Source organism: Phascolarctos cinereus, unplaced genomic scaffold, assembly GCF_003287225.1.
Source record: "Phascolarctos cinereus isolate Bilbo 61053 unplaced genomic scaffold, phaCin_HiC Scaffold_2;HRSCAF=192, whole genome shotgun sequence".
Classification (NCBI taxonomy): Eukaryota; Metazoa; Chordata; class Mammalia; order Diprotodontia; family Phascolarctidae; genus Phascolarctos; species Phascolarctos cinereus.
The window spans coordinates 243,956,978-243,980,779 of record NW_027555625.1 but is presented as its reverse complement, the minus strand read 5'-3'; the positions used below and the strand labels follow the sequence as shown (position 1 = coordinate 243,980,779).

General features: G+C 36.8%; 1 protein-coding gene across 1 annotated transcript in view; it reads right to left on the bottom strand.

Annotated features, from left to right (window-relative positions):
* CDH26 (cadherin 26) overlaps positions 1–23,802 on the bottom strand; it is a 58,964-nt gene that overhangs the window by 7,850 nt on the left and 27,312 nt on the right. The window contains 8 exon segments of the mRNA XM_020981498.2: positions 5,813–5,896; positions 10,321–10,380; positions 14,790–14,897; positions 14,899–14,921; positions 15,458–15,679; positions 15,881–16,114; positions 17,856–17,998; positions 20,884–21,152. Of these exon segments, the coding sequence (XP_020837157.2) occupies positions 5,813–5,896; positions 10,321–10,380; positions 14,790–14,897; positions 14,899–14,921; positions 15,458–15,679; positions 15,881–16,114; positions 17,856–17,998; positions 20,884–21,152 (1,143 nt within the window).

Genomic DNA, 23,802 nt, shown 5'->3' with positions numbered 1-23,802 from the left:
TATGCACCACAGGATCCAAAATCCTAGGATTCAGGAGATAGTTGCATGGATGATTGGGTTTGGATACTTGTATGTCCTTTTAGCATCATCTCCGTTAAAGGAATCAACCCTTGTGGTAATGATGCCAAATAGTTTCTTTCCCCAAACCCTGAAAGAACATGGACACTAGACCAAAGAAGAAACTTTGCATCTCTACACACTTTGCCTAATTGAGGGGGGGAAGGGGGAGGGAGGGGATGGTGCATAGGATGATGGAATTAAGAGTTAAAAGGGACCTTAGAGAATGCATAGCCTGATCCTCATTTTTTGAGATAAGGCAAATCAAATCTCAAAATGTTCAGTGACACAAGGTCACATAAGTAGTAAATAAGATAATCGAGATTGAAACTTAAGTTTTCTGAGTCAAAATATTGCACACTTTGCAATATATTATGTTATCCCTTTCAGAATGAAGCTTTACAGTTCCCACTATTTGAGGAAGCATACAATTAAGAATTTAAATCTAGTTCATGCAATTTCTCTATTTCCTCTCCCAGAATATATTTCTCTCTAATCAGAAATTTCCATTTTTCTTTGTGTAGAATTCATAATGCAGTCACCCATGTTGGCCAAGATTCAACCACATAAGCCTGTTTTGCTGGATTTAAAAAAATAGTCCTTGTTTAATAAGTACCTATGAACTATAGCTATGAGGCAAGTGCATGACAAATTGAAAACTTAAAGCTAAAAAAAATTAAACAAAAACAGATTCTAAATATGATCTGAAGGCAGAGTCAAGATGGAGGAGTAGAGGGAGCATTACTGCCAAACTGCCAACATTCCCCTTCAAACAATTTTAAAATAGTACTGAAAATAAAATTCTGGAGCAGAATATTCAACAAGAGGTCAAGGTGGGACATTTTTCCAGCCTAAGGCATCTTAGGAGATTAGAAAAAGAGGTCTATGACACTGGGGTGGGGGTTGGCTCACAGCACAGACATAAGCAACACTAGGCTTTGGAGGAGGGCTGCTTCAGCAGCAGCAGTAACTTGGGCAGCTAGATGGCTCAGTGGATAGAGCACTTGCTTTAGGGTCAGGAGGACTTGAGTTCAAATCCAACCTCAGACATTTACTAGCTGTATGACCCTGGGCAAGTCACTTAACCCTGATTGCCTCAAAACAACAACACTAGAAAAGGAACACATTTAAAAATCACCAATTAAACACCAAAATAGAAATCCTGAAAATCAAAGGAGCGATTAATAGAATTTAAAGTAAAAATACCATTGAACCAATCAATAAAACTAGAAGCTGGTTTTATGAGAAAAAAAAAACAGAAAATAGGTAATACATTGGTTGTTTGTTTAAAAAAAGAAATACAACCAAATTACCTATACCAAAAATGAAAAGGATGAATGCACCACCAGTGAAGATGAAATTAAAGCAATTATTAGGAGATATTTTGTCCAATTATATGGCAATAAAACTAACAATCTAAGTGAAATGGATGAATATTTTCTTTTTTAATTAATTAATTAATTTTAGTTTTCAACATTCATTTCCACAAGATTTTGAATTCCAAATTTTCTCCCCATCTCGCCCCTCCCCTCAACCCAAGATGACATGCATTCTGAATACTTCTTCCCATTATCTGCCCTCCTTTCTATCATCTCCTGCTTCTCTTATCCTCTTCCCCTTCTATTTTCCTGTAAGGCAGGATAGATTTCTATACTCCATTGCCTGTATATCTTATTTCCCAGTTGCATGTGAAAACAATTTTTAACATTTGTTTTTAAAGTTTGGGTTTGAAATTCTCTCCCTTCCTCCCTCCCCACCCACCTCATTGAGATGGCAAGAAACTCAATACAGGTTTTACATGGGTAGTCATGCAAAACACTTCCATAGCAGTCATGTTGTAAATAACCATATTTCCTTTTATCCTGTCCAACCCCCTGTTAATTTTGTTCTCTCTTTTAACCCTGTCCCTCCTCAGAATTGTTCACTTTTGATTACCCCCTCCACCAATCTTCCCTCCCTTCTATCATCACCCCCTGTCTTATTCCCTTCTCCTCTATTTTCCTGTATGGTAAGATAGATTTCCATCCCCAATTGAGTGTGTATGTTATTCCCTCCTTAAACCAAATCTGATGAGAATAAGATTCACTCATTCCCTCTCACCTTTCCCCCTTTCCCCTGCAAAAGCTTTTTCTTGTCTATTTTATGTGAGATAATTTACCCCATTATACCTCTCCCTTCCTCCTTCTCCCAGTGTACTCCTCTCTCATTTCTTAATTTTATTTTTTAGACATCACACCTTCATCTTTAACTCACTCTTTGCCATCTATCTATCTATACATATCTATACATATCTATACATATCTATACATATCTATACACATATGTATGTGTATATATATATATATATATATATATATATATATATATATATATATATATATATATATATATATATATGTATATATATTCCCCCCCCCAACTACCCTAATACTGACAAAGGTCTCATGAGTTACATATACCATCTTTCCATCTAGGAATATAAACAGTTCAACTTTAATAAGTCCCTTAAGATTTCTCTTTCCTGTTTACCTTTTCATGCTTCTCTTGAGTCTTGTATTTGAAAGTCAAATTTTCTATTTCTATTTCTATATCTGGTCTTTTCATTAAGAATGCTTGAAAGTCCTCTATTTCACTGAATATCCGTTTTTTCCCCTGAAGAATTATACTCAGTTTTGCTGGGTAGGTGATTCTTGGTTGTAATCCTATCTCTTTTGCCCTCCAGAATATCATATTCCAAGCCCTCTGGTCCCTTAATGTAGAAGCTGCTAAATCTTGTGTTATCCTAATTGTGTTTCCACAATGCTTGAATTGTTTCTTTCTGGCTGCTTGCAATATTTTCTCCTTGAGGTGGGAACTCTGGAATTTGGTTATGATATTCCTAGGGGTTTTCCTTTGGGGATCTCTTTTAGGAGGCAAACCATGGATTCTTTCCATTTCTATTTTTCCCTCTAGTTCTAGAATATTAGGACAGTTTTCCTTCATAATTTCTTGAAAAATGATGTCTAGGTTCTTTTTTTTTTTTTATCATTGCCTTCAGGTTGTCCAATAATTTTTAAGTTCTCTCTCCTGGATCTATTTTCCAGATCAGTTGTTTTTCCAATGAGATATTTCACATTGTCTTCTATTTTTTTTCATTCTTTTGGTTTTGTTTTATAATTTCTTGATTTCTCATAAAGTCATTAGCTTCCATTTGCTCCATTCTAATTTTTTGGGTTTTGTTTGTTTTTGTTTTTTAGGTAGGCAATGGGGTTACGTGAACTGCCCAGGGTCACACAGCTAGTAAGTGTTATGTGTCTGAGGCTGGATTTGAACTCAAGTCCTCCTGAATCTAGGGCCAGAGCCCTATCCACTGCACCACCTAGCTGCCCTTCCATTCTAATTTTTAAGGAAGCATTTTCTTCAATTAGCTTTTGGATTTCCTTTTCCACTTCACTAATTCTGCTTTTAAAGACATTCTTTTACTCATCGGCTTTTGGAACCTCTTTTGCCATTTGGGTTAGTTTATTTTTTAAGGTGTTATTTTCTTCAGTATTTTTTTGGGTCTCCTTTAACAAGCTGTTGCCTCTTTTTTCATGATTTTTTTACATCACTCTCATTTCTCTTTCTCAGTTTTTCCTCTAGTTCTCTTACTTGCTTCTCAAAATCATTTTTGAGCTCTTCCATGGCGTGGAAGGCTTTGGAAGTAGGAGCTTTGACTTTGTTGTCTTCTTCTGGTTGTATGTTTTGATCTTCTTTGTCACCAAAGTAAGATTTTATGGTCTGACTTTTTTTGTGCTGTTTGTTCATGATCCCAGTCAATTATTTAACTTTTAAACTCTTTGTTAAGGTAGGGGTCTGCTTCTAGTGTGGAGAATGTACTGTCCCAAGCTTCAGGGATTGTGTGTAGCTGTTTTCTGGGATACTTCTAGGGACTTATACATTTTTAGTTCTTCCAAGGGGCTATGATCAAGAGCAAGGTGTTTACTCCTTTCCTTGTCTGTGCTCTGGTCTATGAGTGACCACAAGCCCTCTTTTCTGCCTTGGAACTGTGAGCAGGATTCCTCTGCACTGCCACCACTACCTTTGCCTCATCCATGGATGAATATTTTCAAAAACACAAATTGTCCTGAGTAACCAAAATGGAAATAGAATGCTTAAATAACTCCATCTTAAGAAAAAAAAATTGAGTAAGCCATAAATTAATTCCCTAAGAAAAAAAACCATCAGGACAAAATGGATTTACAATTGAACTCTACCTAACATTTAAGGAACAATTAATTCCAATACTGTATAAACTGTTTGAAAAAAAGAACTAATAAATTTCTTTTATGACACAAATATGGTTTTGATATCTAAACCAGGGAGATCAAAAACAGAAAAAGAAATCCATAGACCAGTTTACCTGATAAATATTGATATACAATTTTTAATGAAATACTATAAAGGAAACTATAGCAATATTTCACAAAGGTCATGTTCTAGGGGCAGATGGTATTTATATCAGGAATGCAAAGCTGGTTCAATATTAGGAAAACTATAAGCAGGATTGACTATATCAATAACAAAAAAAGATATGAGTATGTCAATAGATGCTGAAAAGGCTTTTGACAAAATATAATACCTATTCCTGTTAAAAACAGTAGAAAGCATAGGAATTAATGGACCTTTCTTAAAATGGAAAGTAGTATTTAAAACCAAGAGCAAGTATTATCTGTAATAGGGTTAAATCAGAAACCTTCCCAATAAGAATAGGGGTGAATAAAGGATGTTCACTATCACTGTTATTATATGATATTGCTATAGCAGAAGTGATTGCTATAGCAATAAGACATGAAAGAGAAACTGAAGGAATAATAGGCAATGAGGAAACTATCACTCTTTGTAGATAATATGATGGTACACTTAAAGAACCTTAAGCAATCAACTAGAAAACTAACTAAAACAATTAACAACTTTAGCAAAGTTTCAGGATGTAAGATAAGCCCACATAGATCATTGGAATTTCTATTTGTGGCCAACAAATTGAGGAGATACCCATCAGTTGTGGAATGGCTGAATAATTTGTGGTATATAATCATGATGGAGTACTATTGTGCTATAAGAAATGATTAGCAGAGTGGTTTCAGAGAAACCTGGGAAGAACTTATATGAACTTATGCAAAGTGACATGAGCGGAACAAGAAGAACATTGTACACACAAGCAACATCATAAGGACAATTACCATTGAAAGACTTGGCTACTTTGATTAATACAGTGTTCCACAACAATGCCAAAGGATTCATGATAAAATGTGTTATCCACATCCATAAAAAGAACTGATGAACTCTGAGTGAAGACTTAAGGGTTTTTTTCACTTTTTTTTTCTTGCTTTCCTTTTTTGCAACATAGCTAATATGGAAATGTTTTGCATGACATTGCTCACCTTCTCAAGGACAGTGGAGGAGGGGCTACAGAGAGGGGATTTGGAGCTCAAAATTTATAAATGAATGTTTAAAAAATAATAACAAACAGAAATTTTTAAAAATTCTTTAAAACTTCATAAAAATTTAGGTTGAGTGCAATAACCAGTCTTGGGTCCAAAGAACAGATGATGAAACAATAGTCTACTCTTTTTTAGAGAGAGCTAGAGGGGTGAGATGGTGTGGAATGTTGTATGCACTGTTAGGTCAGTTTGTCTTACTTAACTGTTATAAAGAAGAATTCAAATGGGAAGAAGCATGCTGGGAAATGATTGCAGTATAAAAAGAAACTAAAAACCAAAAAAAACCTTCTTACTTGAGTTAGTATCTCTGCCATTTTTTCTTCCATCCTTTCCAGTTGGCTTTTAGTATACAGGCTGCTTATAGCATTTGGATAGTACTGTAACATAAACAAGTCCAAGTTGTAGAAACACTGATGGGTATTACTAGATTAGCATAACCTATATTTATGCCTACCATTTCTGCCCTAGAGCTACCATACAAACAACCCAGACAGAAATCACACCAGCTCTGAATCTCATGTGTTTGTCATCATTCCCCACGGAGCTGAAATATTCTTCGAAGTTATAGATGTTACTCTGACTCTGATTTGTAGTGTCTCCTACCATGCATCATATGATCTAGACAGACTGGACATTTGTTGTGCTCTTAGCAGTGCCTTTGCTTACAATGTTTCCTTTACCTGGAATGACTTTCTTCCCTCTTTCCTCCAATTTTTAAAGTCTAACCCAAAATACCCATAAAAGTTCTACTCTATCTAGTCTTCTCTGAATCCTAACTCATAGCAACTTCCTCCTTAGGAGTTCATATGAGACTTTACTTCATATTTTCCTAAAGAATTTATCATTCAATATTATTTATTTATCACTTATTTATTATTAATATTGTTTATTATTATTAGAGGTATCATCCTCCAAGACTTTCAGTTTCATTTGGTCAGAAGCTAAGCCTTGTCTAAATTTTGTATTTCTCTCAGAGCCAAGTAAACCACTCCGAACACAGAAGACCTTTAATAAATAACCAAATGAATAAGAAATAAATTGTGGAGAGGACAGGTTAGAAGGGGGGACCACTCATAATCTCTAACTGCCACATCCTTTAATGTATGTGTAATGAAGAAAACTTGCTGGCCTACCAGAGATTTAGAAATAATTAAGAGCAGAAGTGAATAGCCTACCATAATGCAAAGTGTGATATATATGAAAGAACAATGGACCAGGTATTGAGACTTAGGTTCCAGTCTCTGTTCTGCTGCTAAATTTCTATATGACTTGGGGCAAGTCACTTCTCTCTGAAGCTTTGTTTGTTCATCAGTAAAAAAAAAAAAAAAAAAGGTGGGGACTGAATTGCCAATGGCATTTGTGGCAGGGATTGAGGGGCCAGCATAAGATCATGGGGCACTTACTTTCTCTTTGCTGGGCCACTATTTACTGAAGGATCTTCTATTGCTATGCCCTTCTTGCATAGTCCCACCTCCACCATCACCAATACACTAGTATCAAACCAAGACTACTCATGAACCACCTACATCAGAGACAAAAATCAAAATCAGGATGATGGCTGCATGTTCTGGAGTCAGGGTATCATAAGGTCACTGTATCCCTTCCTGACATCTCACCCCTAATTTTGTTCTGGGTGCTAGAATTCCAGATGAAAGCCCTAATCTTTTGGCTCTTCATTTCTACCTATATTTACTATAACTCACATTCTGAGTATCTGAAAGCCTTGACTACTGCTGGTATCCCTCTCTTTACCGTTCCCCATCGTAATTATCTTTTCCCTTTCACAACTTCATTCTCTTTACTTTTAATTCTCTTTCAAGTTCTTTCTTTTTCCTTTGTCCTATTTCCTTTTTCCATAGCCTATGCCCTAAGCCTATCAGATTCCTACAAGCACTGCTCAGCCTCAGTGCAGGCACTAAAATCTTAAAGATAATACTGATCACTGAATCTGGTGTAAACTTGCTGCACCTCAAATAGTTACAAATAACTACTCTGAGACTTTGAATTAGAGCTATCCTTATACCATCTTTACATGGGAGGGATCAGACCACAGCAAACACAGTCAGGGACTAAGTCCTTAGGAACTCAGCTATAAAAATAAGAATATATTTGAGAACATGGAAGCCTTATGCTTATGTCTTGCTATTAGAAGAACGTTTATTAGAACATCTTCTTGTTAACAATCTATATCTATTAACCCCAAGAACATTTAAGAGTTGGCTGTTTTTAGTCTAAGACAATCCCAAAGTTAAAGTCGTTCCATAGCCATTTAGTGGTAATTTTTTCTAACCACAGTATTGCATCAGTAAAGTGACTGGTCCTCACAAATCATGATTTGAAGAATGTTTCACAACTCTTACATTTAAGTAAACTAAAAAGTTCTTTGGTCTCATGTACATTATCACTGGATATAATCACATACACATGGAATGAGTACAGAAATTCTTTCAAAAGCTTGGCCTTAAAAAATAAAAAAAATAATTTTAAAAAAGCTTTGCCTTTTATTTTTATACTAAAGATTCAATAGCTCCAATGATCTTGAGAAAGCAGTAAGAGGTCTACATGCTAATGCATGGTCACATTACAAAAACCCACAGACATCTTTTAGAATTGCTTATTTCTTGTTTTTTTTCCCCTATGTTTATTTCAAGCCTGTGGCCAATTAGCTCAGTTGAGTGGAGCACACTGCTCATAAAGACAGGGCTGCAGGTTTAATTCCTAAATCAAACACAAATTATTTTTCTAACTCAGATGTGGGGGAGGAGGAGAGAATGGTGAATCTAGCAAAAGATTATAGATTTTGATCCATAACTAGTTGACAGACATGGAATCAAGAGACCTTGTTCAAATACCGATTCAGATACTAGCTGTGTACTATGGGCAAATTATTTTTCGCTTTGTAAGTCTCATTTTCTTTATTTATAAAATAAATACTTCAAGTTCCATATGAATGAGCTATCATCATTATATAATACAATCTATTATCACAGGTAGAAGAAGAAATCTTGAAACACATGTCCTATTGATGGTGGATAAACAACATCTCAATAAGAATAACATAAAACTACATAAATACTTATATTCTGAATTCTTCATATTCTGTCTGAAATATTAGAAATTACAGAATACTACTGTCATGAATTCTACAATTACACTCTTTCTATAATAGCAAAGCAATTTTTTTCATTTTCAAACTATGTAAAAATAGCAATAACAAATAGACAAGTAATGTTGTTATTCAGTCATTTTAGATGTGTCTAACTCTTCATAAATCCATTTGGGATTTTCTTGGCAGAGACACTGCAGTAGCTTGCCATTTCCTTCTCAGGTTCATTTTACAGATAAGGAAACTGAGGCAAACAGGGTTAAATCACTTGCCCGAGGTCACACAGCTAGTAGGAGTCTGAGGCCATATTTGAACTCAGACCCATCTGACTCCAGTTCCAGCATGCTATTCACTATGCCACTTAGCTACTCTAGGACAGATATAGCATGCTTAAGCAGGAAACACCAAATTTTCTAGAATTTGGTCCAAAATGTGCTTTACTTTACCAATGCATAAAAGAATCATGACAAATGCAGTAGTTAGTTTTATGGTAAATACTAATTTAAGCACCAACTACCAAATCACTGCTGTGTTTAAGGGTTGAGATGGATATATATTTCTCTTACCTAAATACTAAATTCAAAGTGTTCTTGACTTGATACAGAAATGGTGATAAAGATGCTGATGTAGATAAAAAAAACTCAATGAATCTCAAATTGGATATTCTATATGGTATTTTCTGGCCTAGGAGAAACAGAAATAGTAGACTACCCAGGGACTGTTGGCAAAAGCAACAGATAACTCATAGTTGTCTTGGGTACAGAGTTAGTATTGCTTTTATCACTGAGATCTCACTGTAACAATTTTAATCCATCCAACAGGTATTTGTTGACCCCCTATGTGTAGGCTATGATGCTTGTCATTGTAACGGTGTACAAAGCAGGTAGTTTTTACCTTCGAAGAATCTGTTACTTAGCTAGTGAAAAAAAGACACATATACACACAAAAAGTCAACTAACAAATACTTTATGCAAAGTGTTAAATGAATAGTGTAGAGATAAATATCTGTAAGACTTCAACCAATCATAGAATCTTAGCATTGGAAGGAAGCTCAGAGGGTGTGTGGTCCACCTCATACCTGAACAATAATCTTTTCTACCACATCTCCACCAGTGGCCACCCAGCCCTCAGCTTGAAAAGCTCCAACCTTCTGAGAAGTCCATTCCTCTCTGGGACATACATAGTTGTTACAAAAATTTTCTTCAAGTTGACCTGAAGTCTGCCTATCTGCAATTTCTGTTGTTCCTATCTCTATCCTCTGATGCCAAGCTGAAAAAGGATAAGGGAGGGCTTGCTGTAGGCTGAGGTGGCAATCATAGAACCAATATTGAGTCAGAGGACCTGGTTTCAAGTCTTGGCACTGCTACTTCCTACCTATATGACCTCTGGCAAATCATTTCCTGTCTCTGGGCCTTGGTTTCTTCAAATGAAAATTAAGGAAGTTAGATGAAATGGTTTATAAGGTCCTTTTCAGCTGTAAATCTGACATCCTAATGGGCTATAGAGTTCTTTTGAGAGCTTGAGCTAGGCCTTAAAGGATAGGTAGGATTTTGAGAGACAGGGAAGGGGAGAGTTTTCTAGGTAACAAAATTGTCAAAGGCCTAGAAGTCAATATTTAATTTCTTCTTGCACTCTGTTTAAATTAAGAATTATTCACTTCTCAAGAAAACCAATCAATACTACTTTATTACTTACCATTTCTTTCCCTTTGTTTACAAGGAGTTGTGAAATTTGATCCATGGTGTTTGACTTCACCTATAAATGAGATGGGGTTGGGAGGAAACATGAACCAATTTGATGAAATTAATGATGGAAAAATTAAAGGAAAATGCCTAGAATATGAATATCCCCTTTTCTGTGTCCTGTCCTCAACAACTACTATCTATATGTCACAGAAAAATCTAACTCCTTGAAACCCAGTTTTACTGCAAAGAAATGTTTTATGAGCAGATTTGGATTTTTTTTTTAATTACTGGTATACTTTTCATTCCAAATGTTCAAAAAAGGCCTTGAACATTTCAAGTGGTATAGAGAAACTGCCTATTTTCTTATATCACAGCTAGGTAGTACAATGGATAGAACACTGAGCTTGAAGTCAGGAAGACCTAAGTTCAAATCCAGCCTCAGACACTTACTAGTTGTGTGACTCTGGGAAAGTCACTCAATTCTTCTCTGCCTCAATTTCTTCAGCTGTAAAATGGAGATAATAATAGCACCTACTTCCCAGGGCTGTTTTGAGGACCAAATGAGATAACTTTTCTAAAAAGCATAGCACAATGCCTGGAACATATTGGTACTTCATAAATCCCTTCCTTCTTTCCTTCCTTCCTTTCATTAGATCTATGTGAATAAACAATGTCTTGGTCTTCCATTATCACTAAAGATTCATGTTGCAAAGAGGGAGGGAAAGTGGCTGACATTAAGATTCTTGCCCCAGAACTTGCTCCTCCCTTCCCCATCACTGGACCCAGAATGATGGGGCTCCATATCCAGCCCCTCTAGGGAATGAATTTCAAGGCTTCCTCCATCTGATATCAACAGTCTCACATAAGGAATCATCCCCACTACCTTGTATCACCAAATTATTTGAGAAAATACTACATCAGTATGGCCATAGGGGCTCTACTAGTTGAGGACCAGGTCTATGTCAATAAGCTGTGTCTATGACCAGGAACATTGAAATTGTCCTTTCTGATGATAATTTCCTAGACCTTCCATCTTTCTCTCTGACTCACTTTTCCTAACCCCATTCCTTATTACTGCAACTTTCAGTCTCTCCATCCTTCTAATCTTCCATTTCACCTAGCTCATCATCCCTGCTCTCACCTGACTTTGCTTCTTTTACAATCTTATGACATCAGACCACTTCTATTATGTCTTTCTCTACCCTAAACTCTTTATCACATTCTTTTTCAGAGGCTACTCTACAATTTTTCTTCTTGCCACCAACCCCTCATCCCCCCTACTGTACTCTTAGCAAGGCTCACTCTTCATACTTTATTGAGAAATTGAGTCCATCTACACTAAATTTCCTCTCCCCTTACACTGCAACTGAAATCTCTGTCTTATTCTCCACTGACTCCTATTTTTGCTCCAATCTCTAAAAAGGGAGTGTCCCTCTCTTTGCTGAGGATAATCTTTCTATAAATTTGTCCTTTTCATCCTTCTCTCTTTCTCATCTTAAATCTTCTCACCTTCAGACTTCTTTCCCACTGCCTACAAACATGCCAGGTTTTCCTCCATTTCCTTGAGGGCAGGTATTGTTTCCTTTTTCTCTTTGTATCTTGAGTACCTAGTATAGTACCTTGCATACCTAGTGTAATATCTTGCATATAGTAGCTGCGTAATAAATGTATCTTGAGTGATTTTAGAAAGGAAGCTAGTTAACATTTTTATGCTAGTGATGATGGCAACCATGGAGTGATTCTAAATAAGGAGGAGCTTACCAAACCTTTGACAGGATATTAGCTTCTTATCAAGGTTGAGGACAACATCTATTTATGTTTAATTTTTTAGGTGCCCCATCATGGATTATCTCATGGAAGTTGGCTAAGGGGATTATAGATATGCTTCATAAATATTTTATTAAGATATGGGAGAATCCATGATTCATTCTAAAGTACAAGGTAGTGTGCTATGTTTTTGTGCGCAAAGGGTGTTATAAAATTAATTGCTTCATGAATATATGACACCAAGGACCTAGTAAAGATGGAACAGAAATAGGTGAATGAGGGTGAGTTGAATTTCTCAATCAGAGCAGAGGTCAGGTGTGAATGGTAAGGAAGAATAGGATAGAAGAATGATGTTAGTAGGTATCAGAGAGCTAAGCAGATGGTACTAAACATGGGCTTCTAAGTAGGACCGAAGCAAGTCTGAGATGGAGACAGGGAACTGGTTAAGCAAAAACCCATACACAAGCTGAGGATCAAGGAATTAGGGGAGGAGTCATGGTGAAACTGAAATATGTAGGAGATAATTAGGAATTATGGATCTATAATTAGGCAATGACAGACTATGCAGCCTGTAGCCTTCAATTTTTGTGAATAATAAAAACTATTTAAAAGTACACAAAATTTTAGTATAATCCCCTCATTTCATCTGTAACCAGCATCTGTGTCCCTATTTTGTAACCTTAAGGTGACTAATGTTGGAAGTCATACTTCCTTGGAGAAACGATAATTTTCACAATTTTTCTGAAAATATTTGGCCACCTTTTCATAGTTTTTTCATAATAAAAGTTTCTATTTCTTGCAAAAAAAGATATGGGAGAATCAAGTAACAACATTATTTTGGATCAAGTATTTGGCTTTATTTAAAAAAAACACCTTCATAGTTATTTTATTATTTTGCTCTTATATATAATTTACTTTTCACCACAGATGTCTTACCCTGATGCTTACTAACTAACTGATCATCATGAAAACACCTGGTTTTCAAAGGTTATTCCAGTAGGTCCTATTATGTAGGAAGGGACAGCTCTAAGTGCATGCCAAGTGATAGACTACATGACTCTCAATTGAGAAACAGCCTTGCTAAGTTCAAAGTGGTTCAATGCCTGATAACTGGACACCAGGTAAAAATAATTTTGGCTACAACCATTCATAAAATTATCCTACTAAGGTATGTAGGAGTTGGTACCTGCAACAATAGAAGGAATGCCAATAACGGTGTTATCACATGAGAAATACAGATAAATATGGTTTTATTTATAGATGCTACTGTTGTTAAGTTGTTTCAATTGTGTCTGACTCTTCGTGATTCCACTTGGGGTTTTCTTGGCAAAGATACTAATGGTTTGCCATTCCTTCTGTAACTCATTTTATAGGTGAGGAACTGAGGCAAACAGGGTTAAATGACTTGACCAGGGTCACATAGTTAATAAGTGTCTGAGACCGGTTTTTACTTCAGGAAGATGTCTTCCTGATTCCAAGCCCAGAGCTCTATCCACTGGACCACCTAACTGCCCTTTTATTCATAGATAGGTCCTGTTAATGTAGAGAGTACATTCCTAGGGTAGAGTTGACTAGATGTTGTTGCCAGAGTTAGGGAGAGCATGCGAGTCATGGTAGTAGTGGGTTCCAAGCAGGTGGGATTATGGCACACAAGTATTACATGTCTTTGGCTGGGCTCCCTAGTCCTGACTTCCTGCTTGGATTATAGTCTGGACTAGATTTCTCCTTTACTGTGATATTTCCTGGAGGGGGCTGGTACTCAGGCTTTTCACGTTGAAAAGTTTCTTTGGGGAACTGAGTGTTTTCTTTCTGTTTTTTCAAAACACGTAAAATAAAAATAGTCGGGGATAGAATAATGCAAGAAATTTAATCCAACAAACACTTTTTAAGGAGTTACTATATTTAAAGTACAATAACAAGTTCTGGGGCTATAAAGACAAAAAAAGTTCCTGCTCTTAAGGAATCTACCAGGAAAAATGTTTTCTTGATTTTCTGCTTAAAATGTGTGTTAGTCAACAAGCACATACCTGTCAGGCACTGTACTAAGCCTTAGAGATAAGAAGAAAGACAAAAAACAGTCTCTCCTCTAAAGGAGCTCACAGTCTAGTGGAAGGGACACCATGCAAACAACTATAGACAAGATAAGTTGAAGAAAACCAACAGAAAGAAGACATTAAAATTAAAACGGATTGGGAAAGGCTTCTTACAGAAGATGGGGTATTAGCTGGGACTTGAAGGAAACGAGGGAAGCCTAGTAGTGGAGATGAAAAGAGAGAGAATTTTAGGCCCAGGGGACAACTGGTGAAAATTCTCCAAGTCAGGAGATGGAATATATTGTTCAAGAAAAAGGAAGGAGACCAATGTCACTGGATCAGAGTATGTGAAGGAGAGTGAGCTGTAAGAAGACTAGAAAAGTAGGAGGGGACCACATTGCAAAGGGCTTTGAACAGCAAACAGAGGATTTTAAATTTAATCCTGGAAGTGATAGGGAGCCAGTGGAGTTTATTGAACAGGGAGGATGACATAGTCAGGCCTGCATGGTAAGAAGTTCAATTTAACAGCTGAGTGGAAGAAGGAAGATAAGAGGTAATAGATGATGGGAGATAGAGTTAACAACATGTAAGTCACCCAGCATGTGTCTATGGCATAACCACAGGGATCATCAAGATGATTGATGCCTGAAATAAATACATTAAAGATACATTTTATTACCGGTATCAAAGTGTTTTCACTTTCTTCATTATACTTGATTAAGATCTGATTGCCCTGTTCATAAGAAATGGACATTGGCTGCCTCTTGTTTGCAGATCCAAAAGAAAAACCACAGCAGGAAAAGCAGAGCTACTACAATGGAAGAAAATTCAAATTTATTTTGTCAGTTCAGCAAACACATATTAAGTACTTAGCAGTTTGTTTACCCTCCTTAAAAAATCAGCTTCTAAAAGTGGGGGCCTTATATAGGATGGCTTTCGGGGGGGGAGGAGGAGGATAAAAGGGGAAATTTAGTGATGTAAAAACAAAAGATATCAACAAAAATGTATTTTTTTAAGAAGTGGGCCATTGATCCATATTTCAAGATAGAATATTTCCCCCTATATCATCTAGCTCATGTCCAAGCATCTCAATCATGCTTCATAATAATCCTTATAGCATCCAAGGGTCACACTTCCCCCTGCCCCATTTCTTCCCATTCTTGGCCCATAACTTTAAGTTAGCCAAACAGAAGAACTAGGCAATAGTTGAAGCCAAGCTAAGTCTTAGAGTGGCATCCTATCCTCCCATCATTAATTTTGATTGTAACTCTGATGTCCTATGATTCAATGCCCCAAGTCACAGGGTAGTATTGAGAGACAGGACAATGTTAGAAGCCAACTACTGACCTGCCAACAACATGAAAGCTGCACATATCGGGATAATGGCACTCCCACCAAGTCCTAAATAGGACACTGAAGATCCTACACAGGTAATTCCGTTGAGACAGGAACACAGCCTCACATACAGGATCTGTTTCTTGAAAAATCCTTGCTTATCTAAGATAATGAAGGGCACTAAATAATTACCATTTTGGAGACTTCTTACCATTAGAAGTTCCACAGAATAACCTACAGGGAAGAAAAGACCCAGCTGTAGATAAGAAAATTACAAACCTTATTATATGCAAATAGTAAACAGCATTTAAAACTAGATCAAGTAAAAGGCACAAATGTGTATTTTTCAACAAACATTTATTAAGTGCCTACTATGTGCAAGGCACCATATGACATACAGCCAATTGATGCAAAATACAAGGAAGGAAAACTTACCAAAATTTTTTCCTAGCTTCCAAGTATCTTTTATATTTCCAGAGGTATCATCTAACTCAAATGTAAAAGGACCAGAGAATGGATCTAAGTCTTTATCCTCAGCTTCCACAAGAATATGTGTTTTCTCTTCTGTCTTACAAACTTCCATGGAAGGATTAACAAGGGTAGGTGTATTGTCATTCACATCAGAAAGAAAAAGCATCATGGTTCCTGTACTTGTCTGGGGTGGGACACCTCAGAATAGAAAGAGAACAGATCAGTAAAAGGATGAACATTTATCCCCCCTCCTCAATTTAAGGTATGTTGTTCAGCTGCACCAAAAAGAATATAAACAGGAATAAAATTAGTGACAATGAAAGCATTTCAGGAAAAACATGACTTCAAATGAACCACTGGCCCACATTTCATGATGAAATCATAAATCATTTTAAAAACAGCTTGAATCTATTTTCCTATGTAATGAAAAATTCAAAATGTCTCTGATAAGTGTGTTTTAAAATGATGGTTTAATAAATGGTAGACATGACATGTTAGTGAGGCAGTGTGGTAGGGGGGAGAGAGAGATGATCTCTGAGTCAAGTAGAGTTGGGTTTAAATCCTGTTTCTAACACATACTAGAAGTGTTACCCTGGATAAGTCACAAAATTTTAGTGTCCAATGCAATTCTCTAGGACTAGGATGCAGAACAGATGCTAATCTGCATTTGTGAGCAGTTTCCTCACAAATAGTTTCCTATACCAATGAAATCATAGGTTCAGTTAAAAACAAACAAATGATATGTTAAGGTTGAAGACAGGTTAGTATAATGGAAAGTGCAGTGGACTTAACATTTAAAAAAACTGAGCTCAAATCCTGGTTCTAACCTTTACTATCTGTGTGACTCTGGGCAAGTCTCAATCTTTCTGGGATTCAAATTCCTCCTCTACAAAATGCGGGGTGATAGCATTTATTACCCACCTCAGAGGGTTGTTGGGAAGAAAGCAAATCATAAATCTTAAAAGTACTATGGAAATTAAAATTGTTACTATTTAAAAAAATCAAATCAGTGGGCAAGTATGTAAAACATAAATCCAGATTTCAAAGGTCTAAATTTCTTTAGCTAATACTTATTAAGAAAGTGGATTAATAACCTAGAAATTAAAGTCAACATACGATGTAATGCTACAGACTCTACTGACAGCCCAGCTTTTGGTTCACAAACTTTTAAAAACTTAAAATTATCCAAATAGTTTAAATATTAACTAACTTTCACCCACTAAACTTGATTCACTTGTACTTTGAGTAGCTTATAAATTCACATTTGAAGTATTGCAATATAGCCATATAACCATTTTACTTCAAAATTTTTTTCCCTTCTTAGAGGCAGCTGGTGGTACAATGGATAGATAGCTGGGCCTGGAGTGAGGAAAAGCTAAGTTCAAATTCACTTTAGACACTTATTAGTTGTGTCTAATTAGTTGTGTCTAATTCTGGACAAGTTACTTAATCTCTGTTGGCCTCATTTTCCTCATCGGTAAAATGAGGATAACAATAATAGCATCTACCTCATAAGGTAATTGTGAGAATCAAATGAGATACATTTTATAAAAAATGGTTGGCAAATGGGTCTGGCAAATAGTGGGTGCTATATAAATGCTTATTCTCTTCCCTTTCCTCCTTAGGATTCAAAATAAAGCGAAACTATGCTAAATGTTTACCAGAGGTCATTTGCTTGGAAAAGGCAGCTGAGGGCACACTTTCAAAAGGATGATAAAGGAAATTAGGTTTGACTACAACTTCCATAACTTACTAATATCCTCCTTCTGAACTATTACAGTTCTTCCTCCTAGACCACTGCTCCCACAGGTTCCACTGTGAGTGCAGTAAAAGCAAGAATAATATGTTAGTCTTAGGGAGTTGTGCTGATCCATGATTCTCATGAGTGTTCTTCTCAGGCAGGGACATTGGGTTGTCTATGTCTGAGTTATGTACTTACCATCATCAATGGCACTGACGATAATTGTGTAAAAGCTGTCATTCACATAAGGGGATTCCCGATCCACATGTTTCACTGTAGTAACCACCCCAGAGAGTTCATCCACAGTGACCCAATTGGCAGGATCATGAACCAGCTTAAACCTTGTAGAAGGAGGTGAAAAACTAATTTAAAAATAGCAGCAAGAGGGGAACCAGGAAAACAATATTTACAATGACTACATCAATGTAAATGAAAGGATGATAACAACCACAAAATGAAAATGAATGCTGCATGGTTATAGTGATTAAGTCTGGCCAGGAAGAATACAGAGAAAAAAGCACCTTCTTTTTTTTTTTTTAAAGGCAATTGGGGTTAAGTGACCTACTCAGGGTCACACAGCTAGTAAGTATCAAGTGTTTGGTCTGAGGCCAGATTTGAACTCAAGTCCTCCTGACTTCAGGGCCAATGCTCTATCCACTGCACCACCTACCTGCCTCATACTTCTTTGCAGTAGTGGGAGATTGGGCATGGAGTAACAAATATACTGTCAACCTTGGTTGATGAGTTGGTTGGTTTTGATGAATTACTTATTGCTCTCTCTTTCTCTCTTTTTAATTCCTAGGCTTTCTGGGAAAGAGTCAGGAAGGGGGGGGGTTATATTAGGAAATAAATATGATATAAGAACAAAAAATAATAAACTTTTTAAAATGTTTTAGGGAAATCACAATTTATATGAAAAAGGAATTTAGAATTAGGCTGCAGTTCATAAATGGGGTAAAAGACACAAGGGTTGGCAGCTCTGGAAACTGAGGTGTACAATAATATGTGATATAAAAGTATCAATGAAAAGTCACCATCCTCTGTTTCCCCTTGCTCCCCCTTTTGTGTTAATAGCAACTATACTGATCTGGGGAGAACATCATGTTTACAGAGAGAATCAAGCTCTTCGTTTGACTTAATGGTCACATTCCATACTAGCAAAATGATTCAGAGAAACATGAAATCTCAATTTTGTCTGCTGTAAAATGAGAGGATAGGTCCCTCCTAGCCCTGTCATTCTATATTCCTTCCATCCCTACCATTCTATGGTTGTGTATTGTATGAGTTTCTACCATAGAAGGTTCTGGGCAGCTAGTTGTACTGGCACAGTGGGTAGAGTGTTGGGCCTGAAGTCAGGAAGACTGCTCCTCCTGAGTTCAAATCTGGCCTCAGACACTTACTATCTGTGTGACCCTGGGAAAGTTACTTAACCCTGTTTGCTTCAGTTTCCTCATCTGTAAAATGAGCTGGAGAAGGAATGGCAAACCACTCTAGTATCTTTGCCAAAGAAAACCCCAAATAGGGTCAGGAAGAGTTAGAAATAACAACAATCAAAGAAGGTTTTTAGGTTCTGAGGACCCTTCCAGCTCTAATGTATGCTCCTGAAGTCTCACTCAGCTCTAAGATTCTATGAATCTCTTGTCTGTGGTATTTTTGGTTTTATTTTATGTTCTTCTTTGGTTTGTTCCATTATGTGAAGGACGATTCTGGACAGAGGGACTTCTAGACAAGTACTTACAGTAGTATAAATAGCCCTTTATCTTCTTTTGTAGCATATTTAGAAGAGTTGGGTTCTAATCTCAGTTCTGTTAGTTACTATGTGTATAGTTTGGGGCAAGTAATTTCTCCTCAAATCTTTGTTTCCTTATTTTTAAAACAAGGACATTAAACTAGATCATCTCTAAGATGCCTTCTCTAGTTCTTCCAGTGTGTGACACAAGGACGTGTACCTTTATTATACAAGAGGGTATGCAAAGTCTATCTAATCTTACTACTTGCAGTTAACAGGTCTTGGTCAAGTTATCAACAATAGATAATTCAGAGACATAGATAAAGCTTCCCCTCTCCCCTCCCACCAAAGCAAACAACCAACCAGAATGTTTCAGTCCCTTAGGAGGGTAAGAATAAGAGAAGGTGCCATTTCTTTCCCCTTCCTCCCTTCTCTGCTTTTTAAAAGCCAGGGTTTTATATCATTCCATTTTAAAACTTAATGAGCTAAAATTGTTAAAGAACCTGCCACTTTCCCATCTACAGTTTCACATCATCAGGCAACAAAAACTCACTACAAACATAAACGGCATCAGTGTTTACAAAGCAGAGGCACTATAAATGGCAAATCATTCATCCTTGCAGTATCTGAAGCATTAAGAAAGCAATTCTTTAGTAACCTTAGATCTAAGACCTCATTCCAATTAGATGCAAATGGAGTGGAGAAGAAAGATCATGTTTCACTGTGGTTCAACAGTCCGCTGCAGCAGAAAGAGAACAGGATTTGGAATCAGAGGAACTAGATTCAAATCCTGTCCCTAACACTGTCTGGCCTTAGATGGGCAAGTTGCTTAATCTCTCTATGCCTCTGTTCTGCAAAATGGGGAGGTTGGGCCAGAGAACCTTTTAGATCTCCTCCAGCACTAACTGTATGATTTTAAGGTAACAAGGTAGCTGAGAGGATCAAAAGGGATAATATATATAAGGTATTTCGTATCCCTTTAAAGTGCTCCAAGAATGTCAGCTACTATGAAGTCTTAAGGCTAAAGTTTAAAAGTCCTTGCCTTTTTTTTTTTTTTGCAACTGTAAGTGTTTCTCCATTGTGGGTAGTCCATAATATCATGGATTCAGAATTAAGCCATAGGAGAAATTAGCTGACCAAGTAAAAACTCTAATAATATTAAACTCTATTCCAATGTCTCATCATAGTGTGGCAGTGACCCTGGATTCTCAGATTCTCAAATAGAGTCTAGTCTTAGGTCTAATCATGTTAGAAAAGCTTCTAGTATAGCTCTGGCAACACCCTGTGCGTCTGTCATCTGACCAGTCTAGTTCAGCTTGGAAAGTCTCATCACCAGAGCACAGATGCCACTAGGTGATTACATTGTTAACTAGAGCAACACATGGCAATTTGAAATACCAATATTTAAAAAGGGAAGATTTTAAGCAATAACAATAGCATCATGTGATGGTACATACTTCAACCCAAATGGAAAAGTACCCTCATTTCCCTCTTCACCTTATGTTCTTGGTGTTCCCATCTGGGTCCGTAGCATTATATCTTCCCAATTGCGCCCCAGGTTTGGCACCATCAACCTCTTGAACGATAAAATTAGGAGGATGGAACTGAGGAGGGTCATTGGTATCAATAACTTCCACACTCACAGTTGCAGTGCTGGCCATCATGGTTCCATGACCAAGTGGGTCTTTTTCACATGAAGAAAATGGTTCTTCATTTTCAACTACAATAATGAGTTTTCTCTCGGGCAGGTTTTCATAATCCAAAGGCTGTCAACAGCAAACAGCAGACTTCATTAGCAAATGTTTCTTGTTGCTGACATGAAACAGGGACCTTGTGACCTTTGCTCTCTCTATATTACAGGATCAAAGAATCTCAGGCATTAATAGGCCCTCAGAGATCAACTAGACCAACTCATATTTGAAAAGGATCCCCTTCTACAATATTTCCAACAAGTACTTATCTAATCTCGGTTTAAAGGTCTCCTTCTAGTGATGGGAAATTCACTGTCTTAGGAGGGAACTCTTTTATTTATGTATTTAATCATTCAATTATGTATTCATTTACTTATTCATTTATTCATCTATTTATTTAGTTGTGTTATTCAAAATATAACAGACACCAACAAACAAGAATCTCTAGTTCTATATGAAAAGGACAGGAAAAAGGGTTGCATATGAAACCATGGCTCTGATCATACATAGCTTTTTTCAAAAGTATATACACAATTCAATATGTTGCAAAGCTGCCTTACTTGTCTGTTGCCTTCTAGACCTTCTTCTGTGATCTTTTGAACACTTTCCTTTCATGTTTGATGGACACATTTCTCTTTTTTTTTTTGGCTTCAGTATCAATAACCACCACTCTCTCCACCTACTCTCATGCTGTCTTCCCCTTCCCTCCCCCGCAACAAAAAACCATCCCTTATTGTAAGTTATCATAGTTAAGCAAAAGAAATCCACATACTGGACATGTCCAAAAATATATGCTTCATTCTATACCTCTAGTGCATCACATTTCTGCCAAGTGGTAGGAAATAGACATCAGTCATCACTAAGGGGCAGGGTAGCCTAGTGGATAGCATGCTAGACTGGGAAACAGGAAGACCTAGGTTTAATCCCTACCCCAGGCACTTACTAGAAGTATGACCTTGGGTAAGTCAAACTCTCTAGGGCCCAGCGTGCTCATCTATAAAATGAGTCAGTTAAACTCAATTATCTGTAAGGTCCCTTTCATCTTTATCTTGTGTAATATGTAATGCACACGTTATCTTATATTAGAGATAATGTTCAGTCTTTAGGAGTCATGGTTGGTTCTTGCATTGATCTGAGTTCTGAAGGCAGCTTTAATTGTTAGAAAAAATTTCCCCCCAAAGTGAACATAAATTTGCCTCTCTGCATTTCATTCCCTCGGTCTTAAATTCTACCTTTTGGAGGCAAATAGAAGAAATTTAACTTCTCTTCTGTGTGTCAGCCCTTCAATTTCTTAAAGAAGACTTTCATACTCTCTCCTATCTCCATAATTTTTCTCCAAGTTAAACATCTCCAGTTTCTTTAATGAGTCCCCATATGGCACACTCACATTGTCTTTTGCAAGAAAGTTTTCAGCTTATTCTCAAATCATTTATGGACTTTTGTCTTTCCATGGCTAAATAAAATCACCACCAATCAAAATAGAAAAATACAACCACAAGCAAAATTGAATGAAAAATCAATGTGAAAAGCCAGGCTGCAAAACTAGGGGAATTTTGAGAAAATGTATATTTATAACACAGTTGCTCAGTATACAAAGTGATTTAATGTGGTGAGGGTGGGGGGCAGAGACACATAGGAAAAAAAAAATCTTAACTGCTAAGAATGCATGATGCAATGAAGACAGGAGGTACATGCCAAGCCTGAGAATTTTCTTTCTAAGATTTCAGATCTTCTAAGTTATCCTAGCCAGGTACAGGGATCCTGGTTGTGTACAGATATTGGCCAGACAGAGATAATGTTGGCTTAGAGCACTTCAAAACAGAGTTTACTAATTCGGCTTTGGAAAAAACTAGATAAGTGAAAATTATCAACAGCCTAATAAAAAGTTGCTCCAAAGTGCTTTGTTTGTTGTCTGTTATTCGTCCTTCACAGGGCTATGCAAAATCATCAGTCTCATACTCTCCTCCAGAGCCATCAGAGTCTAGGGGCACGACACAGATCAAGATACCTGGTGATGGCCCTGGATACAGGAGGAGACCCTGGCCTTTTCAAGATAAGGTCCAAATCACTAATGATAAAATGGACACAAATTAAACCAACTGATCTTTCACTGTGGTACAAAGTACTAAATTTGGCTTCAAAGGAGGGGGTTCAAATTCTTTCTATGTCACTGCCTAAGTGACTGTGGGCAAGTCACTTAACCTCTTTAGGCCTCAACTTCTTTGTCTATTAAATGAGGGGGTTGGACTAGATGGCTTCAAAGGTCCCTTTCAGATTTAGGTCTATGACTATAATTTTATGCCCACTGAACTATTTAAAATTACACACAAGATATAAATTGCTATTGTCAGAGGAGGATCTGGAAAGACCAACACAGCAATGTGCTATTGGTGGGGCTGCAAATTGGTATGAACTTCTAGAAAAAAAATTCTGAATTGTACTAGAAAAGTATAAAGGGAGTGTACACTCCCTTTGACTTAATAATACCATTATTAGGCATATAGCTCTGAGGAGGTCAAAGTCAATAGAAAATTTTTTCAAACCCATCTCTTAGTAACAAAGACCTGGAAACAAATGGGGCATGGCTAAACAAATTTTAATATATGAATGTAATGAGATTTATTTTACCATACCAGATGACAATTATGCACAATCCAGGAAAACTTGAGATGATCAGAGAATGTACTAGAATCTATCTGGATAAAGCACCTTGGCCCTGACTTTA